Source organism: Osmerus eperlanus, chromosome 12 (genome assembly GCF_963692335.1).
Source record: "Osmerus eperlanus chromosome 12, fOsmEpe2.1, whole genome shotgun sequence".
Classification (NCBI taxonomy): Eukaryota; Metazoa; Chordata; class Actinopteri; order Osmeriformes; family Osmeridae; genus Osmerus; species Osmerus eperlanus.
Window position 1 is genome coordinate 14617810 of NC_085029.1, and position 22158 is coordinate 14639967.

Genomic DNA, 22158 nt, shown 5'->3' on the forward strand with positions numbered 1-22158 from the left:
TAGCCTGACATCACAAACATAGACTACGCATAAGCCTCAGCATATATTAGGCCTACTTTCTTTGTAATATAGGCCAATTGCTTTATTTGTAATAAATAGAAACTAGGCCACATAAGGATTTAGTTTTATAGCCTACCTATCAATGTCATAAAACATTGTATTAGTATTGAGAATAAAATGGTGTAGCCTAGCCTAAGAGAAAGTGTGCACATAGCCAAGACTTACGATAGTCTACTTTATAGACACATCTCTAACAATCATCTAAAGACCTATAAAAAACGAAATGTTAGTTTTATCATCTGTTATTGAAGTAGGCCTAATTCTATCAATTCGCTTTGTTCAAAACTAAATTGCAAAAGAAAAGAGGCCTGTTGGCCCATTTCATCCTATAGGTGTGGAATACAATAAAAACCGCAATCTACTGACAGGGAATTCGTGGCAATGCTTTAGATTAGGAGCTGTTTGGTAAAATTTACAACTTTGCAACGGAACTTTACGACTGTCTGGGCACGAGGATTGGCTGAGGTTTGTCATGTGGACAATGGACGGGAACTTGTTTCACATGAGGTTAAAATGTAGCTGCCTTTTTTTTCTAACGTTCATTTAGAATCTTAACATCTTTGTCTCATGGACTTTGGCATTATTAGACAATGTTAAAAGGAATGTGTTCCGTTGGTGTGTAGCCTACTTCTCAAAGATGGACCCACTGCGCATTATCTGATGAATACAGTCAACCCGCTATATTCGCGAATCTCCGGATGACGGAATCGTATTTCTGCTTAAACTAGTTTATAGCCTATTTTGTATTAACTAAACGCTGGTGATACAGACACATCAAATGAAAAACAAGACTATTATGGCGGAGTGTGGCCTTACCCACACTTGAAATGATGGATTATCAACAAAGGTAGGACAGATTCATTTCCGACTATACAGCCAGAACCCTGTATCACTGTATTAGGAATGAGTATCAAAGGCTTGTAAGAGATCTGAGAATGGCAGAAAATTGTAGGCTACTCTTTACAAAAATCCCTGATAATAGGCTAGAATTAAAAGCCTGAGAGCTGTCATGGAGCGTTTGGTAGGCTGTAGCATTTCCATGCTTGCTACGTAGGTTAGCTGGCAAGATTGCTTTACCATTGTATGCTGGCCACCACGATGTGCTAACAAAGGGAAGAATCACGACGCATGAGTTTGGTTATTTTTTTTATTTGATTTTTTTCTCTCTGCATTTTCCATTAATAGCCTAGATGTCAACAGTCAACCAGTTTCTTAAATTAATTTAATTGATCACAGCTGCATTTATGCTGTGATGCATTACTGGCACATCTAGGCCTATATCGAGACATTATCTTCTTCGTTTGTATTATCGAGCCGCCTGTATCCTGGAAATGTTTGCAAAGGTAATTTTTTTAGCTCATATAGCCTAGTTGGCCTTGGCCAGACTGCATCCTGCCTGTTATTTCTTTCTCTCTTTAGTGTCATCTAGTGGCAACAGTAGGTAGGCAATTACATTTGTTTTAAGACAGCTTCAAGCTACATGCGTCAAATGAAGCTCGGTAATACATTCTCACCGTACAAAATGTTAATTATTAGCCTACATGGGAAACATTCCTAAGAATTTAAACGATATAAAACTCTATCGCCACCTTCGATGATCCTATAGGATATTGGATGTATCATATAGTTAAATGACAGGTTTATTTTATTCCACGAAAACATCTATAGGCCTAATCCTCTTGTAGTAAACAAAACTACACAATATTGAAAAGTACTTCTACTACTAGGCCTATAAATTAAACGACTAATAATACCTTATTCCATTTTCTTAAACAAAAAATAGATCTCCTATTTACTTTTTGTTTTAGGCCTACTGCAGAAAATATTAACGTGCACGCCATGGTTCTATAGGTTTTAGTTGTGTATAGGCCTACTTTAATATAGGCCTAATAATAAAAAATACTAGTACTACTACGACAAATGGGCCTAAACGTATTGTTATTATCACTAGCCTAATATTAAACAAAGTATTGATGACAACACTGATGAGTGTTTTTTTTAAATATTTTTTATATTAAAGTGTCCGTGAGAAATCTAGCCTATATGCCATACCTTTACATAGGCTATATCGTAGGCCTACTCATTGCCATTGTTTATGGTACGTGTATTTCTGGGAATAGCATATGTCTTTGTCACACAGGATAATTGTTATAGGCTACTATCCGGGTTTTGGTCAGTTGAGAAACGTGCCACCAAAACCATTTCCAAGTAGGCTAGACTATAATGTATGCAGCGGTGCTGATTCTGTGTTGTTATTTTCCAGTCACTATTGGAAACGAGAGGCCTAAAAAATAGGAACTATATGTTAACATGAATGAATACATGTAGGCATATGTTTACAACCTCTGTGGATATGACATTGTTTGAGCCACTTTGGATGTGCTGACACTCACTGAGACGAAATAGAAGCGTTATCTTCTAAAGTAGCTAATGTCAAAGAAACAAGGAAGAGCACGAGGCCTATGTGATTATTTAATTCAATAATGGAAACAAGAAATCGAAAAACATAAATGTAGTGAGTGTGCGTGTGTATTTGTGTGTGCGTTGAGTAAATACGTAATTTACGTGCGCTGATGCAGTGATGAGCTATATCGAATCCTTTATTTTTACAACGAAATCAAGTATTTTTCATACGGAATGTTTGTGCATTTAGGTCAGAATAAGTCTTGTCTTTAATCGACAAAGATGTCTGAGCGCTTCATTTCGATTCAGTGGGGACCCCTGTGCGCAACAAGAGCCCCCCATGGGTGCAATATTGCAACCACAGAAGTCCACGATTGGCCAGACGCTGATCAGATGGTACAGTTCCCCTCTGTATTCAGTGGCACCTCGCAACCCCCTTCAGCTAAAACCAAATCTCGTATAAAGTAATGGCAAAACGACTTGGACTATAAAAGACAACAAATCATATCCCTTGGAGTATTCCGTTGCCCAACCAATGAGTTCTTACTTTGTTAACTCAACTTTTCCTGTTTCTCTGCCCGGAGGACAGGATTCCCTCCTGGGTCAGATACCGTTATATTCTTCTGGATACACGGATACTTTAAGACACTATTCCAATGCTACATATGGAGCTGCCAATATGCAAGAAAAGGTTTACCCTTCTTCGTATTATCAGCAAACTACTGGTATCTATAGCCGACCTAGCACCAGTGCTCCCTGCGACTACGCAGCTGCTACTTTTTACAAGGACAGTGAAGGCTCGTGCGCTTTTGCAAATCGTGAGGAGCAGCCGCTCTTTGGAACTCAGGATCAGCGCAAGTCCGATTGCCCCGAGCAGAATGTAAACACCAGTGCGGTTGAGGACAAGTCCTCCTCTTTGGTTTTTCCGTGGATGCAAAGGATGAATTCTTGTTCTGTTGGTAAGTAAACGTTTATTTCTAAATAGCTTATGTGCATTTAGTTATTTGCCTTGAAATGAGTTTAGCCTAGCCTTTGCTCCTGTAGGCTATGCCAATGAATCAGGTGACTTTACTGATGTAGGCTGTCTTTCGCCATGATACATTGTATCTTGTTATTTTGTCTGAACCTCATCCTCAATATTGACAATCGTAACGTTTGAATGCAATACCGACACGTTGGGTGGGCTATTCAGATGGTTGATAGGAACTGACTAGGAGAGTCTAAATATGAGGCCAATTAATCACGCAAATTATACGGTTTAATATACGATTGTGGTATTAGTTCTTTGAGCATATTTGATTGATTAGTCTACATAATGTATATCACCAGGCATTTGTTAAACGCCGAAATGACTGGCAGTATTGGCTACATCCATTAAATGTAGCCTATATAAGAATATATAGACTTCTTATTTTGTTACATGCTGCATACTTGACAGATTTAACCCATGTTTACTTTTATTTGCAGGGACATTTGGCAACAGTGGACGCAGGGGCCGTCAGACCTACACTCGGTATCAGACTCTTGAGCTTGAGAAAGAATTTCATTTCAATAGGTATCTCACGAGGCGCCGCCGTATCGAGATATCCCACGCTCTTTGTCTCACAGAACGTCAGATCAAGATTTGGTTCCAGAATCGTAGAATGAAGTGGAAAAAGGAGAACAAGATAATGAATTCTTCAAAGCCCAGCGACGAAGAAAAAGAGAAAGATACGAGTTAAATTATCACTGTACAAAAACAACACAAAACAATAGCCTATGGCTGCCAACACTGACCTAAGTTCAAACCCATTGTTTATGTTGTTTTGCATCTAATTCATATTCTACAACGGAACACGTTTTAGAGATTTGTTTAGAATAGTCTGATATTTGCACGATAAAATAAAATCTTTATGCTACCATACAGGTTTTCAAAGTTTAGTAAAAGTGTGTCAAATGAAGAGTCCACTTCCTGAAATACCTGTAGGCCTACGTGTATATTTTTTACTGTAATTTAGAAGATCTGTTTCCCAAGAAATAGTCGTGCTATTTTTTCATGCCATCAAAAGGCTTTGGCCTACAGTGTTTGTCGTATTGGCTAGTGGTTGTTCCCGCATTTATTTGGCACAGCAATAGCCCGTATACAATTGCAACATGTTTTGTAATCCATAGAAATAGCCTAAACCTGACATGTTATTTATTGTGTTAAAGGAGTTGTGCAGTTGCACAACTGGGTGACGTGTGCAATATTTTGTTTTTGTTTAAATGTAAAATACAAATAAAGCATTTTTGTTCATTTGTGTAATTAGTTCGTGCATTGTCTTCCATTTGTCAGTATCAAACCATAGGTAGACATACTATTGTTGTTCGATCTATTCATAGTTTAGTTTATGTTTCACAGAATTAAGGATAAAGAAATAAAGGAAAAATATTATTTTACGAGCTTCCACAAGCAGTTACATATATTGCCAGTAGATGACGCTCTCTGCCTACATGGATCTCAAGGCGCAATGGGGAGGCACCATTGACTAGCGTCTAACGACCATCATTTCGTCATCATTTGTAACCATAGAGCATGAATTACCTCTTGAAGTCATCAGTGAGAATTTACGACTGGTCAACAAAGGCACGTGATTCTGGAACGCTCTCCCATATTTGGCCGCATACCTGGCAAAGTACAGTAGGCTTCATTGCTATAATTCATGATTACATCATAAATCGTGAAGCAAAGGATTATAGCGACAAAGATCTACAAATCGACGCTTTAAAAACCAAGCAAATGAGCTCTTACTTTGTTAACTCGTTCTCAGGACGCTACCCAAATGGCTCCGACTATCAGTTACTAAATTATGGGACTAACGGCGCCGTGAACGGTACGTTCAGGGACCCTGGCACCATGCACTCCGGGTCTTTCGGCTACAACTACAATGGCATGGACCTAAGCGTAAATCGCACTAACAACAGTGGCCACTTCGGGGCTGTTGGAGATGATGCCCGTGGTTTCGGCCCGGACACCCGCTACAGACAGCAGGACTGTTCCCTTGCGTCTCCAAATTCTGTGCCGTGCGCCACGGCAAACCGCGAGTCATTGGAACTAAAAAGCCCCTCTCCTTCATCTGACCGGACCACGACCTCCAACGGCAACAATCTCAACAAAGGCAACAAAACACATTTCAGTGAGATTGAGGATACCGGCGTTGCCTCCGAAACCGAGGAAGGCGCACATAGCAGCAGCAGCACTGTCGCCCGAGCGCAGCAACATCAAGAATCCAACGCAACCTCTACCACCGCATCAAGTGACTGCCAAACGCCACAGATATTCCCTTGGATGCGAAAACTACACATAAACCATGGTAAAGCCAACATATGGCCTACTTATTTTGTTTTGTGGTCTTGCTGTCGATTGGGTAGCATGCTTTCTATTGTGGTTCACCTCAACTCAATTTTACGATAGCGTCATAAATCTGTCAAGTGTTGCATGAACTTAGTGTGGTCAGTAAGGATGTGTGAAAAGCCAACGGTTGCTAACTGGTCAGTATCTAGTTTGTATGGGGTCCAGTTCTTAAACTCTCGTAGAGGCATTAAATGCGAAATTCGTCGTCAAAATAAAATGTTGATGGAATAGTCATCTGGTTTGTGGTTCAAAGTAAAATGGGCAACATCGGTGTGTGATATTCAGGTGGAACTGTGAATATGTGGTGTGCCTCTAGCATGTGCACATCCTCCACAAGCATGTGCCTGTTTGTATCTATAACAGTACATTGTTTACCCTGTGTTGTTGCAGTAGCCCTTTCTAATATGGATTTTTCATACAATTTAGATATGACTGGACCTGATGGGAAAAGGGCCCGAACAGCCTACACCCGCTACCAGACACTAGAGCTGGAGAAAGAATTTCACTTCAATAGATACCTAACCCGACGGCGAAGAATAGAGATAGCTCACACGTTGTGCCTCTCAGAACGACAAATTAAAATCTGGTTCCAAAATCGAAGGATGAAATGGAAGAAGGACAATAAACTGAAAAGTATGAGTCTTGTCACAGGAGGTAGCGCGTTCCATAACTGAGTTCAAACTACGAGATGACATGAGGAGAATCCAGAGTACTGTAATGCGCAGCACCTTTCAGCATGTTGTGGTAGACAAATTATTCGGTGGTGTAAAACACGCTATTAGTTTGCCGTTGTGTTATAGTAGCTTAGTTTTGGGGGGAAATAAATGTGAATATTTTGAGTTATAAGTGTCGTACTCAGTTTACTCTCGGGTGTTGTCGTGTTTCACGTGAGCTCTTTATTGTGTAACTTCATACAAATACAGGTGTAAATTAAGTGTACAGTAAATGTCCAAACCATATGCTGCTCTTCATTGAATGTAAACCTATTGGCCTACTGTAAAGATGATGGGACCATTCAAAGCGCTTTAGTGTAAGTTTTAATGCTATTTATGCTTGATATTATCTTGTGGTCAGACCATAATTTTGTAACACTCCCATGCGTAGCTAAAGGTCATTTGTGCATCTCTATACTTAGAAGTAACTAGACTAATAGATATGTTAAACAATGTACATGTATTCAATATTCAAATGTGAACAGTTTGTAGTGGACAAGAATGGGATTATTCGGGGTATAGACGGCAACAGTGATGTAATACTTTTTTGCCAATGAGCTTTTTGTATTTGTATGTCAATTTAGAGCTTGAAATAAAGTTTCTCTCAATCGCAAATGTGTACCCTTTAGGCATCGTTGCAGTTATATTTAACTAATACGTCTTTTCGTCACGCAAAAAAATATAGTGGTTTTATAGACACAATTTTTGAAAGAATAAAATGAATCATATATTCTGAATCATTCTGCAAACCCAGTATGTAAAACTAGGCCTAAAACATGTGTGCCGCGTGCTCGGCCTATACGACGATTTAGCGCATGCAGATCTGCCAATTCTAACATACCGTCAAAACTTTTAAACTTACCTGTTCGAGGTATGGCATGTGGGATGAGTGTCGTTTTCTCATCAAATCGAGTGTTGCCTAGCCCATAGGCACAAAGTTAGTAAAACCCTCCTCGCCAAAGACCACATACATCTGTACTGACTCGGTAAAGTCACGTGGAATCCATAAAGTTCTTTTTATGGTTTTAGGGAGTAGACAATGTACAATATAATTCACATTCTTGAATGAAAGTGACGGGTTAACTGCAATAAGGGGACCCACAGGATGGACCGTTGGCCTAATGCATGTGTCCGGGTGTTATAGGTGTGCCTGCTTGTTTCAAAACTTTAGACTTAATTTAGATTTACAATAAGTTGTAATGTTTTTCAAACGTTGTAGATACCATGTAGTCTCAGGCACATAGGTAACCTGAACTTAAATACTAGAGTAAGTTCCGGCTGCAATTTATGTATTGAATGAATAATATATCGCCCGGGAAACGTGGAAGCTGTAGGCTGTAGGCCTACTCATAGGGGACATAATAGCTCGAATGTATGACTGGAATTTGAGCAATATTTGTATTTCAATTTGTATCTCAAATTGTTGTAATCTGGCACTCTAAATAGTGTTTTAGTTTTGGAGATTAGAGTAACATCACGTCATATAGGCCTAGTCTACACAAATGTAAAAAAATGCCTACCATATTATGCGAAATAACAGACCTTTTTCAAAACTGTAGCCCATTTTTGAGAGTATCTTAACAATTTGAATCCAAGAGGGAAGCTTCAATGGGCTAAATTGCAATATTTTGCATTGGGTTGAAACAGTTCCATATATTCATAACTATTAAGTAGCCATTTAACCAGGGTAATGACTATTGCATATTGATAGTGGTAATCAGTGCCGGATCTCATCAATAATTCATGGCTACGGGGATCATCGCGAGGTCAGTAGACGGGTGCCACAGATGCAGCCAAAGCAAAGACGCAGACTCGGGCTCGAGGCTCTTATTCAGAAGTCTGTGCAAGTGAAAATAGAGGAAAATATTTCTCTTATTTGAAGCATATTTGTCATAGAAAAATTCAGATATTTTTGGTTTATAAGGTCATAAATTATACGGTATATAACGTTTGATAAAGTATACGTTACGTAAGCCTATAAGTAATAAATGAATTTAATGTTGTAAATAACCTTATGGACGCCTATTCGTTAGCCTACATATCTAATGATAATTGAGCAATATGTGGCAAAACAATTGCAAGTGATCTAAACAGCGTTGAACAAGAATAGTTGGAAGAATATAAATAGGCTGAAGTTAATATTCTCAGTACAATGACAAGCCTACTGTAACGCACCCCTGACACCAGCAGAGTGCGCTTTAGGCCAGTGCCGATTTATGGCTTTTGCTTTAACTCGGCCGTTCATTATACATTATAAAGCAAATGTATGCCTGTATAAAGACACATATCCAATTAATTGTTCAAAAACTGAGCCACTTTAAGTGAATACTATAGACCATTTGAGGTTTCTAAAACGTGTTGGGCTATAGCCAACATTTTCGAAGCCCCATGCAGGGAATAGGCCCCTGTCCTTAGGTCCCTGTTTTTGAGGAAGTACATTACTCATTATCATCTAACAAGTCAGATATTGTTAATGTGTGTGAGGCTTTGAGGACGGGGTCAGACTCAGGGCACAGCGTCTAACAAATATTAAAATGCCCTGTGACACTCAGCGCAGTTTATCAACTGTTGTCCAATGAAGAAATTAATCAGACATATGGACCTAGACTACTGGATTTGTTTTTTGAGAATAACGACACGGCACATATGTTTCTATAACAGCAACTCTCTTTGAAGAGAAGTTGGTGTTTCTAAAGAGGTGAAAGGAATGCTGATACTCGAACATTATAATTTGTGAGGCTTTATAAATCCCCATTGTAAAATGTTAGGTCAAATCATCATATTGATATTTGAATTCAATCGTGTGTTGCAATTGCAGACACTGTCCAATTGAAGTAGACTACTGAAGTATCATTACATTTGACTTTCACCTTTGGCTGTAGCCAAAATACATTTCAGATTTCAAGGTGATCAAACGGCATTTTAAACCAGTGGTTTGGTGATTTTTTTTCTTCCAATTTGTCTATATTTCACATGAAGTAATTTGGATTGTTTGGTTACTTCCAAATACATGTCATCTATATATACCCTGTAGATCCGAATTTGTGTGAACAGACATGCATCGCAAATTCGTGTCTTGGGGATTATGTAGTTGATGACGCTTCGCCTCCGAGGAACAGCTCAATCATTTAGAAGAACTCATTGGTCACATAAGCTTTTTTTTCTTTCAGAAAAATGTGTCTAAGGAATAGTACAGGCCTCAATATAGCATTTTGGCAAATGAATGCAGACCCACAATTCGGAATTAGGTAAGTGTCGATGTTGATTCCAAATTTAGCCCAGACCAGGCCGCAAACAACAAACAACGCGAGCATACATATACATATTCATTCTCTCACACACACACACACACACACACACACACACACACACACACACACACACACACACACACACGCACGCGCGCACACACACACACACACACACACACACACAAACTCTCTCTCTTTACGTTTGAAGTAGATACATTTGTCGTATCTTGCTGTGTATGGATTTCATCCTGTTTCTGTTAATCTCTCAGTAGGTCTATATGTATAAACTGTACCGAATATTTTCTCGCACCACCACAATAAATGTCACCAAAAAAGACCCCGTTCCAGTACAGAAAAAAGGTAGGCCTACAGTTAGCCTATATATTAATAATGAATTAATACGTGAATTTACACGTTATAGAGCAACTGATGTCATGCTTATTTAGCTTCAGGTAATTGTCAGAGGGATATCCCCCAGTCGAAGGGAGATGTTTGCATTGTTGAAGCACTTTGCATTATGTCGCCATGCATGCAGGACATCTAAGGGCGGAGCCTGGACAACTCTGGAGTCTAACTCAGACCTGGGAACCACATGGACTGTGCACAGGGCACACAACTGCCAAAAGCATGGGGATAAACAAAGTTGAGGTAAGTTTTAACAAATCGTCAAACCACACATCTTCGTAAATGAAGGGTGGTGTAGAAGCCATTTAGAACATAGAACACATTTTTCAGGCCTTCTAGCCTTCCTCTTGTGGGAAATTAATCAGCAAACATGCAGATATACCAGAAAGGCTATTGTAAGTAAATAGCAAATGTTTTCAAGGAAGTTATTTGGCAAATTCATATAATACTGTATGGCATTGAGAAGCATATCTTATCTATTTATTTTTTGGCAAGTTATGGGAAAGATATCAATATGAAACATTAAAATGTAATTGAAGTATTTTTCACACCGTGCCCTGCCCTCTGTCCTCAACATGATCACGTTTTGATGTACAGTGATATATGCGTGATGTGTATTGCCGACCATCTTTATACATAGGGGGCATTTGAGCTGTTCATCTTGAGATCCATAAGTGGTTGTATTAATAATTTTTTTTAGTCGCCAGGTAGCCTGTCAGAGGATTCACAGGCCTAGGGGTCTCATAACCAATACGTACCTTGTCAATTAAACCTTTTAGTTAAACTGCTCAAATTAATAATGGGGTATTTTCAACACAACAACCATCTTTTCAACACTAGTATTTACAACTATAGTTATAAGGGGGGGGGTCCTGATGTTTGTTATGGGGAGCAAGACATAAATGTATTGTATAGGCCTATAGAAGTCCAGGCCATAGGTCCAGTGTTCATTGTGTTTTTATAATGGCATTACAACTGTTCAACTTGTTACAACATATGTGATTTAGGGATGGATGATCAAAGACAGTTTTCCTTTGTGTTACTTTGCATTTTAGTTAAACATTACCTCTCCTGCTTGGGGTAGCCTATTACAGTATAGCATCCTGCTTTCTCTAACGAATTAATCGAAGTGATTGAGTTTTTCAAATTGAAAGATGAACATGAGAGATCAAAGCCCCGCCGGACCGATATCGATCCGCCAGCAGCAATCCTAAAGGAAGCAGCCTTGTGATCCTCCTCACCTCTTGTCAATGAGAAGACATGGACAGTCAAACGGCAGATGTTGAAGAGTTTCCCGTTTGCACAATTGCTTTCATATAGCCTGAATACTTGCAGGTTATGGAGTCCAGACTAATATTTAAATTTGAACGAGACCAAGGAACACGAGCCTATAGCCCACTGGCATGAGCTTATCTGATGTTTTCTTACACAAGTCCTGTGCTTGTATTTCAGACAGCTTTCTCGCTCGAGATGCTCAACAGGAATCTTTTGAACAATCTCATGGACGTCATGCATGATTCATGAAGCTCGAGACCGCAGCCATATGCCATGATGAAAATTATATGTCAATTAAAAAAAGGATAACTGTGATAGCAATGTGTGTTTGTTAAGTGTTTCAAACACACTTGGATCCATCCATCACAAAGTAGGCCTATAAGAAAATGTATTTGATAAACACACTGTCTGGCTCATGGGCTAACAAGGCACTAATCAAAAGCATCTGTCTCGATCCCACGTAGCCTATACGTTTTTACAATGAAACAATATATTCTTAAAGTTTACATCCTGGCAGCTAAAGCACCATGCGTTCATCTGTGCAAATGGCCTAATCTGCTTCAGCCGCACATTTGCTGATTCCGTATATGTTTGCAACATGTTAGCTTTTCACAGACAATGTCAGCGAGAATTCCACATCACTGTTGCAGTTCGTTGCTTGTAGGCTGCCAAATTTTCGTTCCGCAACCTCTTCATTCGGTAGCGGCTATACCGATGAACTGGATGCTGGACTCGGATTACAAAAGAATGTCTTATTTTTTTTCAAATTGCATTAGCTATTTGTATAATAAGCTATGGATTTAAATTTCATCGTATATTATTGTGGCGCGCTCCATATTTGCAGTTAAGGAAAGACGGGTAAGAAATTCGCGTTGTTGTTCGCTGTGATTTATGACTCCAGCACAGTTCAAGCAGAGTTCATAAAGCTGCATGCCTCTATACAACTTAGCATTCGTTGTCACTTCAGAACAGTTGTTAAAATGGAACCATATCCCTTTTTATTTAAGACTGAATGATTGCACGCTGCCATTTAAGAGACGAGCTGCGCCTTTCAATTTTGATAGGCTATAAATGCAAACGGGTTTTGCTGCATGTTAGATACAATTGGAAATAACAAACATCCATAATAGATTATGGTATTATTATTTTATTAAATGTTTACTTTACTTTTCATGCACTCACCGCCCATGGCTTTTGTCTGACTGACAACGAATTGGTTGTGATTTTGTGATTGCGTTCTATCCTATATTTCGTTGTATTCTTCCTCACTTAGGCCCAGTGAGACCTCGCATAAACACATTGTGACTTCCCAACTAAATGCTAAATATATTAACCTACTATTAAAAGTTCTAAACATGAATGCATAGCCTAACAACAATCGCCAATAACCTGATTAGCAAAACCATAAAAATATGGAGGCACGCACAGAGGAAGCTAAATATAAGAGTTCATGTCATGTTTCCTTATGTTTAGTTTATTCTTTATGCTTGTTATTGTTATTTCTATCATCCCTTAATAGTTCAGTTTGAAGGAAAATAAAGAGGGGTAGAAACCAACATATCCAGTGGTCGCCTCGTCGAGAGGTTGCTATTCATGTCATGATGCTATTGAGTTCATAAGATGGATCATGCTGTCACCTCCCTTATTTTGTGTGTTTTTTTCTATTACCTTTCAGGACAGAATTCAAGAGGTCTTTGAAAAGAAACAACCACGTGATATCTGGGTGCCAATGCTCCATCAGAAGGTCAAAAGGGTGCCGGTAGCTAGTGAGACCTTTCTCAGAAATGCAGAGAACTATACACACCGACTCCATAACGCTTTACCAAGGTGTCAATGGACTTGAATACGACGCACAAGCCCACCAACCCTTGGCGCAACTGGAAAGCAACCACAAGGACTTGAATAGTGTTTTTCAGTCATTTGACAACATCAAATCGCAGCTCAAATCAAAAGGGAAAACACCAAAGCCAAATGTCACAGAGAACATTTTTCCTTGGATGAGAGAGTCGAGGCATTCAATCCAGAAATCTAACAACAAATTATCAGATGGTGTGTATGCAATTTTGCAAAAAGCTATATTGTCATTTATACGGTTATTCTGTGGTGGAAGCGACTGCAGCGACATGGGTGTACTGATATAGGCCTACCTCAAATTCGCAGGTACCCTTTTTATGAATTGTGTTAACCTAAATTTTGATGCATTTTATTTTATCTCGACAGACATCTCCAGAGACGAGAAAAGTCCAACGACTGCCTCGACCTCCAAAAGAGCGCGCACTGCATACACTAGTGCTCAGTTGGTGGAACTTGAAAAGGAGTTTCACTACAACCGTTATCTGTGCATAACTAGGCGATTGGAGATGGCTAACTCTCTCAATCTTAACGAGAGGCAGATTAAAATATGGTTTCAAAATCGGAGAATGAAGCACAAGAAAGATGAAAAGTTTAGAGGGATATGCTCGCATAGCCCGACTCTCTCTAACCTAGGCTATATTGATATGGGCTGTGATTATAATAAAATCGCCCCTCCATCTTTAAAGACTCAGAAAAACACAACAGGGGTGGCACCAGCCGGCCAAAATTCGATGAAAGTCCACCCGTTCCTGCAAATGTGTGCAGCTTCAAAATATGATCCCAGCAGTGAACGGGACGTTAGTATTTTTCCCAATCATAATGACCCCGGGGTCTCTGTTTATGATATGACCTGTAACATCTCCATGGCCTCCTCTAATAGTCCCACTGCGCAAATGACATCCAGGCATGAGCATGAATTCAGCGATCCAAACACTTCATACTTGACAAGGCATTATTTCTCTCAAGATAGAATCATGCAAGCCCCAAAACTTACTCATTTGTAACACTTTTGGAAGACGTAGAGCCAATGCCGAATTCTTCTGTTGAAATTAAAATCCTTGTTTGAACCCAATTTCATCCACTGAAAGAACATATCAAGTTTTCAAGGCATTTTATGAACTGAATTCAAACATCACAAAATGAAATGCAGGGTGATAAATGCTACTTTTTGCAGATACAAATAACCAATAGACGTATTTAATTGGTAGGCTATTACTTTTGTATTTAATAGGGCACCTTTAATTTATGACCTGGTGTGTTATCATTTACTATTATATTATTTGTGAATACAAGTGTAGTTCATTACATTGCAAGAATTAAAATCATCAATTTTGATTAATTTTCAGGCTTCATGGTAGCTAGTAAGCTTTGGCAGCAAGGTATACCTTTCTTTATCACTTCACAGTCGTCGGTGCTTTGTTATTGAATTATAGCCACAACCTAGGATCTACGGTTATTGTGCTTTTATCGAGTGTTACATAACAGCCATTGCTCACAGCCGTTCATCTCCTAAAGTTTATAGACCTAGGCCAGTCTACAACTCTCCTGATTTACAATTGGACTTAATCTGCATTTACTCCGTTAGCCTATAAATCCGTATTGTTGAATATAACAAACCACACAATTTGTTTCTTAGAGGCACTATAAATTATCTCTCAAAGGTGGTCCTTTGTTCCCTCTCTGGCAAATTGGAGAACAAGCTGTCAGTATTTTCGAGTAGCAAAAGATCGATCACATAAATCCAAATTAGTGCTGCAAATAAAGGTAAAATACTGTATTGACTCTATGCTATAGCGACATATTAATTTATCACATGATCATTTACATCCCTAAAAATGTTTGGGGGTCAACCAACATTTTATATTCAGGGCCTCTGCTTTAAAGATTATTTCTCATTCGAAGCCGGTTTTCTTTAACCCAAACATTTAGGCAGGCTTCTACATTCACCATGGCATGTGACATTTTTTAGAAACTAATTACTAAAGTTTGTTCATGCTATCCCTCTTATAGCCAGTTTTATCTAAGAATCCTAACAGATGTGGCTTGATGTTTGTTATCAGATGGATGGGTGAGTTTGATTGAAGCGTTTGTCATGTAAATGTGAGACGTTTGATGAACGACCCTATGTCTTGACAAACTGCTGTAGGTCCATTTTCATTGGCGTAAATTAAGTCACGTGGTCTGACACTAAGGTGATATGAGCGTGGAAGGCAGTTTTACAGCTTTGACATACTACTTTGAGGTTGTAGGGCACTGGGTTTACCAATTAACGTAGACTGACCCGTCTTCATCAATTCTTCCAAAACAATACAAGATGAACTCCTACTTAGATTACCAAATTTGTAACAGGGGAACTAACATATTTAATGCCAAGTCCGGACTTCACAATCTAAACCATGGATACATGACGTCTTTATCCAACAACTCATGCGCAACAAGTGATAGCTGGGCCGATGGGCGGTTGGGAATTGGTGGTACCTCGGCACCACATCAGCATCAGACTTCGAGCCATCTTCTCCACCAGACTCAGTTGCACCATATCAATCTAGATATTCAGTTTGCAACATCAAGAAACTCTATGTATGGTGGGCAAGTCGGATCTACTTTAGACTACGGACATCACCAATACGCTCTCAGTCAGGAACAGGAAAGATTCATTCAGTTGCCAGGAATTCCTGTCTCGGCAACTGGAACAAACATGGCTTCTTTGGCCGAGGGAATTTGTGGTCAAGGATTTGCTCCGGGGAGCCAGTATCTCAACTACAGCAGTGGGGAGTCGGGACAGCGGGACTATTTGGAAAATACCTTCTCTAAGTTGCCTTCCCAAGACAATGATATTGATTTGGAAACTTGCGCAGAGCAAATATCCAAAACTTTCGACTGGATGAAAGTCAAGAGGAATCCTCCTAAAACAGGTTTGTTTACCACTGAGACAGATAACCAATTACATTTCAGATTGCAAAGCAAAGGTTTATGATTATAGTTTACTTTTAATAGGCTATAGCCTATAGTTTAATGTGTAGACGTTAACTTGCCTTTTGTGTTGCTGTTGCGTAAGACCTTCACCTTTACTCTTATAGCCTACAGGTAATTTATTCGAATGTATGCTATATGTCATTGTTAAAGCCAGATGTTGAGCCTACTTGATCCCATTTTTGTCCTTATTTGCACTGAACCAGGCGCATTTGCTTTCATTCCATTAGTTTTTCATCCACACATTCATTCATTTTTACAGCGAGCGCATCTGAATATGGAGTCTCGGGTCAACAGAATGTAATTCGCACCAACTTCACCACAAAGCAACTGACGGAGCTCGAGAAGGAGTTCCACTTCAACAAATACCTAACCAGGGCTCGGCGAGTTGAGGTAGCAGAAACTCTCGAACTCAATGAGACGCAGGTAAAAATTTGGTTCCAAAACCGAAGGATGAAACAGAAGAAGCGAGAGAAAGCAGGAACTGCGTTAATAAACACCAGAGCAGAATTAAATGCACCAGTGGAGGACAAGGTCTTAAAAGCCATTACACCTGATTCGTCTCCAAACTCAAAAACCAATAACTCTGAACCGTCTTGACAAACTGATGTTTTACACATTATCTTGTTTGTAAGGGGGTGAAATTTGTATATAGTCGATTGTACTGTCTATTAATGGAATTGCCAGGGTCATTGTTTTGCTTGCACTATTTATTTACAGGGTATTTCACAAAATAATTTTTTGTCTTTTTCAGAAGAAAATGTGTAAGGTTTTGAAATGTTATAGGGCCAGTTGGCCAATTGAATTCATTGTATGTGAGATACATGTGAAAAGCACAGTTAAGGAACAGGAAATGTATTGGCCTTTACATGTTCTGTTCATGTTAATGTTTATTTGTATTGTATATTTGTTGAACCCTCCACCCCGATATACATTTTCTTTCCAATCAAGGTTTGGCATAAGCTTTTATGCATTATTATATTAAATATTTTAACCTTACTGCATCTTTGGGTCTTAGTTTTGCAAAGTAGAAGTTTCATTATTTTTTTTTTTTAATTAATATGAGGAATTCTTTACTTCACAATTGGGTGAAGGGGGCAGGGGTTGGAGTGGTCCAAGTGACCTTTTCAACTCCAAATATCTCCAGGGGTTCCAAACATGACAACAAACTCCAGGGCGCCTGGTTTCACACTAGATTTGTTACCCAAATTCTGTTAGTTTTTCTGTCACAGCACAGATTCTCACCCATCTTTCCTGTATGATTTTTTTTTGTGTAGAGAAAACTATTTTCCTGACCTTTCATTGTACACTATGCATATTAGATTGGTGTGTTGACCTCTAACACATTTTTGTGCAACTGATAGTTTAACCTTTCATGCCCTTTTTGTGGATTCACCTTTTCCTAAAAGTTTGCAAGGGCTTGACAACCCTGCATCATCCGCTGGGGGGATAGGCAGTCTCAATATTTGCTCTGGGTGTTAGGTTTGCACAGTTTCTTACCCAGCACACTGTCCTGTCAGTACCCTCTCACCAAAGCTGAGGTTCACCTAAAGTTCAGACACAAATGTATTCCTGCCTGTCAAAACTTTCAGAAGTAACTTTCCTAATGCCTGTTTTTGTGCCTTTCCACTTCCTTTCCCCCTCTCAACTTTCACTTACAATGAGCTGAAAGTGACTCATACAACTCCAAATAAGTATTTGCAATAAGTATTTTTATTTTTTGAACACAAAGTTAGTTGAAACATAAAACTGTCTATTACAATGACTTGGAAAGATATGTTATAGGTTGTAGATGACCTGTCTTTTTTACATTTTCCCACAATGATAAAAGCCTTGTACAAGCGTAAGAAGGTCACAAGGGGAGGGTGGATTCAGTGTAAGACAACAGACATGTCAACACAAGGGATCTAGGATAAGTAAAAGTGTAAGACTTGATTCCAGAGGTGGGATCCCCTGCCATCTTGGTGGGTAATACCTCAGAGCTCCCACCAAGCTCTCCATCTGGAGGTGACAGAGTCAGCGATGGATTTGGCACCATGGAGACAGATGTGCATCATGGGAGGTAGAATATGTTTATTACCATGCAGCCAGTGTGGCACTACACCTCTTACTGGAGAATGTAGGGCAAGGGTGGGGCGGTGGGGGTGATGGATTCAGGGACAAGCAAGGTGACACAAGCTCAGAATAACACACACAATTGGGGATATAGTATAATGCTACAGCATGGAAACCATTAACAAATGGTGACAGGTGTTTACTTTTGGATGCAGGCTTGTACCATGGACTCTGTTGATTTTTTTCTTCTTCTGAGGTCAAATCAGTGTCTTGTGTCCCCCATGCTGGTAGCAGTTGTTACAGGCTCCTTTACAAGTCTAATGCCAGGCTCACTTCCTTGGTCTTACTAGTTCCTCTGTCAGATGTCACTCTGCAGGGACCCCAAGCTTCAAAGAGACCAAAGAAAGCTCTTCACACAGTATTCATGTGGTAGAGGCTTGGGGGCTAGCACATGGGCGTATATCAATCAAAGCCAAAAAAATGACAGACAAATGACAAGGCAAAGGTCAGGGATGACAGAATTCAGTTACACATTTGGGTTAGAAAGGCCTCAAATATGGCCAGCAAGGCCTTATGGTGAACAGCACAGGCAGGACAGCTCCTTCACGCTCCCTTTGTTATGGCAGGGATTCCTTTCAGCCAGTATAGGCGGTGACTGTCTCAACAAACCTCCCCCTCCTCCTAGTCAAGTTCTATTCAATCTGGGACCCCCAGCCAACCTGAAGACCTACCCTTCCTTGTCCTCCAGCAACTGCATCCCATTCTCTCCCCTATCAGCACAGTAACAGGGAGAGACAAGTGGCTGGGCCAGGGTTAACGTCTCAATGCTCACTGGGATTGCCTCTAGTTTCCAAATAGCTGCCCTAATAGTTATTCTCTGTGTCTGTCAAACCGCCATGTCTGTGTGGTGGAAAGGAAAACCAAGAATAGCAGAAAAAGCAGAGTAACGAAGCAGCACGATGAAATGATGATGGGTGGTGAGGAGAAAGGGCTGCGTCCGTGACCGGTTTCCATAGCATACGTATAAAATGCTGTCACAGAATACATCCCCACACGCTGCACCTGGTCTCTCTGCAAGAGATGTTCACTCTAAAGAGGCTGGCTAGTACTTGGGAGTCCGGGAGAAAACCAGAACTCAATCAGTGTCACGGCGCATGGTTCAAAGGGGCCAATTCGATGCTGCCAGGAAGTTGAAAAATGTAAGGTGACAGTTCATTTTACCGGTGACAGTGTGTCAGTCTCGCTTGCTGGTTCTCCAGTCAATTTCCAGCAGCGTGCGGTGAGCGCTGAGTGTTGGCAGAGAGACACAAAGCCCCCCTCCTCCACGGCTTTATCATCGACCTCACTCTGCTTTGTATTCCAATTAACTGGACAGAGGGAGAGGCAGCGATATGCAGGATCAGAGGCAGCTAGTTTCCTGGCATCCTTCCAGACCCCTGTTCCCCACTATCAATACCCCAGTGAACTGCTGTGCTCTCTGCTTTCTCCTCTCTTCCTTTCCTCCGCTCGCGATGAGAGCCAGCTGTTCCAAGGGAATACCTCACAGATTCATCATTTAAAAACCGCCTCAAGGGACAGTGTCGGAACAGTGAAAAATGCATCTTTTTCATACCTGCATACATCATTTGTAATAGTGGTGATCCCTTCGTAGAAACCCAGCTCGCAAACCGAAAAAATACAAAATATTTTTGGGTCAATGATACGAAATGATTTTTTTTTGATGATTTACAAAAAAAGTCTGGAATGATATTTCACTCTCTGGGCTTAGACCTAAATTTGCCACACCAGCCTACATTTCCCAAACCAAACAGGGTTCTGTGGACTGCACCTGCTGTCTTTAATCCATCATCCCTTTTGATCCTCCAAACCTGTCTGAGCACTAGGAGGAAGGCACATACAATGATTTCCTTGGAAATCCTTAAAGTAAACTACCTCTTTTTTATCTCCTTGACCAACACAAACATTTCCCAGTAGCCTCTTAAGCATCAAGTCAAACATCTATTCAATTGTGCTTTTAAACTGGCTGTGAAAGGTTTGACAAGGATAGACACTTTAAAGCAAAAAAGGGTTGTTTGTATGCTCACCGCTGCCCACGAGCAAGCTGAAAAACAGGCACAGACCCATTACTGCTATAGCAGTTCAACAACCGCACTTCCGCGGTGCCTGCCTGCCTATCTTGAGAAGGTATTGTAGTGTAAAGTGTGTGTGAAGGGGGGTGTGTGTAAGCTAAATACACTCTCCATGCCCTTGGGTTGCTCCCGACTCTCTCTCTCTCTTCTGACTATCAGATCAGAGAGACCCCACTGTCCCCCCCCCCCACTGCAATGCAAATGAGAAGGAATGCACTGATAAAAAAGGTCTGATTCCAGAGATGAGAGGTGAGAAGACAGAGGGAGTGAATGCTGAAGGCATTTCTCGGGGGGATGAGAGGTGGTGGAGGCTGTGTTGGTGGTGGGAGATCATAGCAGGTTCCCCTCAGCAGTCCAGGCTTGTGTTTGATAGCCCCTTTTGTCGCTCTTTCAGTGCTGCATTGTTGGGCGGTGTAATCCTGACCAGATTACAAAGGGCCTCCTCTTTCATATGTGCTAACCCAGCAGGCAGGTGGGGTAGACTATGGCGGAAAGGGAGGGAAGGTTCCTTTCTACCTTGACAGGGTCTTTGCTGGGTGGACAGTGAGACAGGTCAAAGGGACAATTGCGTCACTGAAGTTTCACGCCTCTTGACCTCATGGACTTCCTGTGAAGAGGGTGACCGGTGTACAATCCTTCTCTGTAATATTACCTTAGTCATAGTGTAGGTGTTATGAGAAACAGAAAGATGTTTTCAACATATGGATGTTTAAAAAAAAAAACTTTGTTAAAAAGGCTGACCACTGCCTAAACTGGTGGGAGTCAATGCAGGGCGCTGGGAATGCACTACTGATTCCCCATCCATTTGCACTTTTTTTTTTTTTTATCTCTGCACTTGCTGCATAATTGTATTCAGCCTATGGTCTGCACCTGTCTGTGTCCCTGGCTGTCTCTGGAGGAGGGTATCTCTCACTGAATTGCTCCTCGCGAGGTTTCTTTCATTTTCCTCTCCGTTTTCCTGGGAGTTTTCCCTTGTCTTGTTCCAATGGGCCGATGTGAAGTTGGGCTAAACAAATAATACAATATATACATTTCACAGTGATGCATTTACGTCCAACATAAATAAAAACTATATTTAAATAATATTTCAAGTTTATAGTTTCCTGTAGAAGAAACCCCTTTGTGTAAATCCCTCATGTCCTCTAAACCAAGGCCAGTAATAATCCCATAATGGGAGGTCAATGAGAGATGTATTCTCAGATTCAGATAATATCATTTCATATACCTTTTCCGTCTCTATAGCCTGAAATAGTCATTGCTTAAATGTTTAAATGGAGTAATCTGGTCGGTGTTTTTGACTGTACGGTATCAGATTGGCCTGCTACAGCGTGTTGAGTTTCAGGACAAGGCAGTGAGTACGGTAACCGTTGGCCCCCTACCGGTAGAACCGATTGGCCGTCTCAGTCTTTTCCCTGTCCTTGTGTCATGCCCGCCTGAACCTGATCTGAACCCTAAAAGAAAAGATAATGTAAAATATGATGTACTTATAACCTAATAATGGGTCTGCTTCGAAACTGGTTTGTATACAAGTAGGACTATAATTATTAGCCTATTAAATTTTCTTTCAGTACAGACAATCCTACATCATCTCATGAGATTATTATTATTCATGTCGCATAGAACGTCACACTCAGCGAACTAAAATATCCCAAAATAGTTGTGTTTTG

At 40.3% G+C, this 22158-nt stretch overlaps 4 protein-coding genes across 4 annotated transcripts; all 4 read left to right on the top strand.

Annotated features, from left to right (window-relative positions):
• Positions 1–590: 590 nt before the first annotated feature.
• Positions 591–14658, top strand: LOC134031262 (homeobox protein Hox-B3a-like). Its single transcript, XM_062474826.1, has 4 exons — positions 591–907; positions 10336–10448; positions 13156–13529; positions 13701–14658. Exons 3-4 carry the CDS (start codon positions 13265–13267, stop codon positions 14336–14338), a joined length of 903 nt encoding a protein of 300 aa, XP_062330810.1. The 5' UTR covers positions 591–907; positions 10336–10448; positions 13156–13264; the 3' UTR covers positions 14339–14658.
• Positions 2797–4385, top strand: hoxb6b (homeobox B6b). The gene is made up of 2 exons (XM_062474831.1): positions 2797–3422; positions 3931–4385. The coding sequence occupies exons 1-2, from the start codon at positions 2999–3001 to the stop codon at positions 4182–4184; spliced, it is 678 nt and encodes a 225-aa protein (XP_062330815.1). The 5' UTR covers positions 2797–2998; the 3' UTR covers positions 4185–4385.
• hoxb5b (homeobox B5b) lies at positions 5154–7114 on the top strand. The gene is made up of 2 exons (XM_062474833.1): positions 5154–5795; positions 6263–7114. Exons 1-2 carry the CDS (start codon positions 5222–5224, stop codon positions 6508–6510), a joined length of 822 nt encoding a protein of 273 aa, XP_062330817.1. The 5' UTR covers positions 5154–5221; the 3' UTR covers positions 6511–7114.
• Positions 14659–15403: 745 nt separating the features above from the next.
• On the top strand, positions 15404–17293 carry LOC134031261 (homeobox protein Hox-B1b-like). The gene is made up of 2 exons (XM_062474825.1): positions 15404–16249; positions 16570–17293. Exons 1-2 carry the CDS (start codon positions 15649–15651, stop codon positions 16905–16907), a joined length of 939 nt encoding a protein of 312 aa, XP_062330809.1. The 5' UTR covers positions 15404–15648; the 3' UTR covers positions 16908–17293.
• The last annotated feature ends 4865 nt before the right edge of the window (positions 17294–22158 follow it).